Source organism: Montipora foliosa, chromosome 6 (assembly GCF_036669935.1).
Source record: "Montipora foliosa isolate CH-2021 chromosome 6, ASM3666993v2, whole genome shotgun sequence".
Taxonomy (NCBI): domain Eukaryota; kingdom Metazoa; phylum Cnidaria; class Anthozoa; order Scleractinia; family Acroporidae; genus Montipora; species Montipora foliosa.
Window position 1 is genome coordinate 4,629,346 of NC_090874.1, and position 5,000 is coordinate 4,634,345.

At 38.0% G+C, this 5,000-nt stretch overlaps 1 protein-coding gene across 1 annotated transcript in view; it reads left to right on the forward strand.

Annotated features, from left to right (window-relative positions):
- Positions 1-5,000, forward strand: part of LOC138006407 (cathepsin L-like) — a 32,184-nt gene that overhangs the window by 14,174 nt on the left and 13,010 nt on the right. Inside the window, exons 5-8 of the mRNA XM_068852707.1 lie at positions 1,649-1,762; positions 3,383-3,499; positions 4,075-4,100; positions 4,788-4,884. Of these exons, the coding sequence (XP_068708808.1) occupies positions 1,649-1,762; positions 3,383-3,499; positions 4,075-4,100; positions 4,788-4,884 (354 nt within the window). The remainder of the gene's footprint in view (positions 1-1,648; positions 1,763-3,382; positions 3,500-4,074; positions 4,101-4,787; positions 4,885-5,000) is intronic.

Genomic DNA, 5,000 nt, shown 5'->3' on the forward strand with positions numbered 1-5,000 from the left:
GTTTCTATCCAGTTCTTTTTTTTTTTTTTTGTTTCGTTCCTTATATAGTTCATGTGGCACACAGAAATGGCAAGAACTGTATATTGTGGTAATCACCCTAACATTTCCTTGATGACTCAGAATCTTTTAGGAACAGAGGGGTGGGGGAATTACGTGTGTTTGTCTGCTCTAGTCCCCAGTGGAAATACACCTACTCTACAACCATTCAAATGTAATTTCCCTACCCATCCCCGGGGGTCAAGGGGTGGGGGAAACAAATGACTAGTGCATTATCCCAACTAATGTCGATCGAGATACATAATTACTGTTCCTTTGTGTTCAAAATGTCTTTAGAGCAGCAAAAAAGTGTTTTTCTTAACCTGAAACCTTATAAAACAAGCTTAAAATTGCTGAGAAAAAAATCGCATAATTTACATTATTTATCGCATAATTGGCCTTTCTAATCGCACAATCTGCCCTGAAAAAATCGCATAATTTGCATTTTTTAATCGCACCCTATCAGAAGGCCTGTATAAATGACAGGAAACTGCATTTGGAGTCAGACACAACTGAGTGTGAGGTGATGATGTACGTGTACAGTGTAGCAGTACATTCAGTGTTTGACACTTACAACTTTCTTACTAGTTTGCCCTTTGGGCAACTAGTTTTGTTTTTTTGGTTGTAAAAATGTCAATTTTGTGTAAAATGGGTTTGGCAGACCAGTGCGACTCCTTCTGTGTGTCCATGGTGTAGTAGTAGCCTTCACAGTTTTGCTTTGACAGGCATATCTTTTAATAAGCAATTTTCCTTTTCTGTAAGAGATCAAGGGAGATTCTGTGAATTTGTCCAATAGTACGACTGTTCTTTAAGCCTTTAAATGCTGATTGAAATTGCGTGACAAAAAGGTAGAATTTTCTTGTGCGCTTGTTCGATATCAAAGTACACTGTATCATGGCGTGTTTGCAATGGCCACGGAAAAACTGGGTTCCATTGTTATTAAGTAAACATTCTTTTCACGCGGAGAAAGATGGTGGCTACAAACATGTTCCTTCTTCCAATCTGTCCAATTTGTTTTGGGGTTTGTACCAATATATTTTTAACAGAAAAATAAATGGCAGCATTGAAGAGATGTAACATCATTTCTTAAAGTGTTTGCGTTGAATATGTTATGTTACAAGTCACTTTCTTGGTTGCAAATCAAATTGTTCTGCAAAATATGTACGTGGTTCAACAAAAAATAATTGCCCAAGCGGGCAAGTCTTAGGGTTGTTTTACTGGCCCACAGATATATTTCGCTTTTGCTATATAACAACAATATTTCCTGTTTACCAAGTTTCAAATGCCTCGTGCATAATTCGGTAAAAAAACACTTAGAATAAAGGTCATGCAGTGCGAAAACAAGCATGGTGACCCCAAGTTTGACAAAATTTTGGATAGTTCATCATTTTAAGTAGATTTGCTTTCCTACTTGTACATTCCATCAAATAATACAATCTTTTTTGTCTGTTCAGTAATGATTGTTTTCAAAACTGATTGATTGATTGGTTTACCGGTAATTGTTTATTCTTTTATGATTGTTATTATAATAGTAATCTGGATACAAAATTTGTACAAACAATAAATGTAAATCACTGCATGAGTCAGACAAGATTTTTTCCTTCTGTGGCAGAGTATGCAAAGCGCTTTGCAATTTTCCAAGAGAATTTGGTCAAAGCTCGTAAGATGCAGGATATGGACAGGGGGTCTGCAAAATATGGAGTGACTGTGTTCAGTGATCTTACAGGTAAGCCATTATAACTTTATGGATTATAACAAAATGTTTTGTGCTTCGAAAATAAAAGATTCATCAACTTTATCACAGTCTGGATGTCCCTTCATTAGGGATTTGTGTGAAGTACAAACTAAGTTACATGTAATATTATTGTAAGGATACAAAGTTATTGCACCTTTTACTCTTGTACATTGACAGCGTAACCATGTGTTGTTGCATACATGTACAGGTAGGTCAGGGGAAAGCATCCAGCATTGTGATTGGCATATTTCAATGCACTTTCTTGGTTTTGTTTCTGAACAGCCACTAAACTGTCTCTGCCAATTTGCAAAAAATGAAACAGTTCAAATATTGAACTTCAGTGTCTGCAAGTTTATGAAAGGCACAATGCACTTGAAATATCATTTTAATCCACACAACTGAGTTGGCCAAAGGAAAGGTGGCTCAACCAGGAGTGAAACACTAGTCTCCATTTTTCCAGCCATCACATACATGTACATGTATCTGTTAAACCTGCTGCACCAATGACACCCACAACTCTCCTGCAATGAGGCCCTCCTATTGCTACATGTATGAAATTCAAGTTATAGTTAATAAAATTAACGTTTCCCGCCACCTGAAATCAGAATTGTTTTATAATTGATTTAGTACTCATTTAATAGACATTGACCCAAGCAGGTTCTCATTGTTACAAACTTGTTACGTGGCCATGGCTATGTAACTTTCTACCAAGCCGATAAAGTAAGCATTTCAAATTCCGAATTCCATGACTTCGCCAACAGCATAAAAGCTGAAACTTTGTTATATAAAAGTAATTTCGCATCTTGTTTCAAGGTCGTTGTCAAGGTTTTTTTTTCATATCCATGTCTATGTACTATGCATGACAGGAAATGACACAATTCGACCAGCGTGAAAGAAGTGAAAGTCGAAGGGAACCCTCAAAGGGACTGCCAAGTATAAGGGCGTGCCTTTTCACGACGAGAAAAATCACTCAGTGTAAAAGTGCCAGAAAGGTTTGATTCGTTCCACTAAACAGACGGGAAATTACATGTATCCTAAATAAGACGAATCTGTTATAACTTGAATTATATGTGGGAAGAAAGAAGTAAACAGAAAGATTTCTACTTTGTACAGACTCACATGGAGCACAAGTGTTACAGGTCTAAAGGTTTGAGGAAATGACCCATGAAGAAAGTTTTTTTTTTTGGTTCAACCCTGCCTTCCTCTGGGATTTCCATAGCCTTAAACCCCCGCCCAATTCCCCCTGTCTGTGAGAATTTCCAGAAACCCATCTGTCAGGAGGGTCAGAAATGACCCATGAAGAAAATTTTGTTTTGGTTCAACCCTGCCTTCCTCTTGGATTTCCATAGCCTTAAACCCCCGCCCAATCCCCCATGCCTGCGAGATTTCCAAAAACCCATCTGTCAGGAGGGTCAGAAATGATCCATGAAGAAAATTTTGTTTTGGTTCAACCCTGCCTTCCTCTGGGATTTCCATAGCCTTAAACCCCCGCCCATGCCTGCGAAAATTTCCAGAAACCCATCAGTCAGGAGGGTCAGTCTTGTAGATTTGTTTCAGGAATACCCCAATGCAGGTTGGTCTATCTGCCATCATCTCTGTGTTTTTCTTCAGAGGAGGAATTCAAGAAATATTACAGGATGCCAGGATGGGGAAAACCTCTGTATGAGATGAAGGAAGCTGAGATACCAAAAGGCGATATTCCAACAGCATTTGATTGGAGGGATAAAGGTGGTTATTGTGATTTGACAGAAATGAAAAACATTTTACTGGTTCCCTATTGCCTGCATATGTTTTCGAAAAGGTTTGAAAACTTTTCAGATCCCAAAAACTGTTTGTGAAATGAAGATCCTCTTACTCTTAAAAAAAAGTATATATTGATCTTTGAACACAATTTCAACACTGAAAAGAGCAAAAAATTGTAGAGTTTCATCACGATGACATTTTTCGTTTCTTTTCGGTAAATATGCCTGAAACGTGTCGAGAAATTCGAGAAATACTCCTCTGGTTACTCATAACTAAATTATTGAATAAATGCACAATGGTCTCTGCCAGCATTTTTATTCATTTTGTGGTAAAAGTTAAGAATCCGATCCCATCAACGCGTCGGCCAACATGTCGGCCGACTGTCGACCGACTGTCGAGTGACTGTCGAGCGACTGTCGAGCGACGTGTCGGTAGTGTGTCGGTCAACGCGTTGGCCGACGTGTGGGCCGATGCGTTGGTGGGATCGGATTCTTAACTTTTACCCATTTTGTAATTGCTTACTGTACCTGGATTGCTGACTGTCTACGTTTTCCTTGTAGGTGCAGTGACTGCTGTTAAGAACCAGGTAGGTTGGTTATCAGTAGAACTCTGAGAACTTGCTCAACAAGTGATTCCAAACAAACATAACACTAACTGATCTTCCAGTGTTGAGCAAGCAGAAGGCCTTATGCCTAATACATGTTAGAAACTCACAACAGACGCATGCATTTCCATTACTTTAGAATTCTACATGACACAAAAACGGTTGTAAGTGGATCACCTTGTTTTCTTAGTTTTGGAGGTGTTACAGTAGCATAATTTGCTGAACCAAAATATGAAGTATGAAAATGATATTAAAGCACAGCATAATAATGCAATGTGGCTAATGGGATGACCACATTTTACTGAGCATGTGCCACTGGTCAAGGATAATGGTGTCATTAAGTCTACAGCAAATTTATCCTATAATTTATTATTCCAAGCCGATGTGGGCTCCCTGTTTGCACAAGGTAGAGGCATGGAGGTATGCGATTGTGCAGGAATGTATAAAGTGTAGAAGTCTTTTTTTGACAATATTTTTAAAACCATAAAATTCCATTTATCATGTTTCCCTTGTCCTTTCCCATTTTGGTCAGGGTCATGCAAACATGCTACAAAAAAGCCAAGCAGCGATGGTTCATACATGGCCTTCTTCATTCCAAATAGTGATGATGACCAGATGATAGCATATCTATGTACATGTACCCAAGTGTTTAAGTTTGCTTCTTTTCAGGGAATGTGTGGGTCATGCTGGGCCTTTTCGACTACCGGAAATATTGAGGGACAGTGGAAAATCAAGAAAGGGCAACTTGTCTCTCTCAGTGAGCAAGGTATAAACAACCTAACAAGTAAATAATGATGATGATGATAATAATAATAATAATAATAATAATAATAATAAATAATAATAATTAATAATAATTGTAATAATAATAATAATATTTTC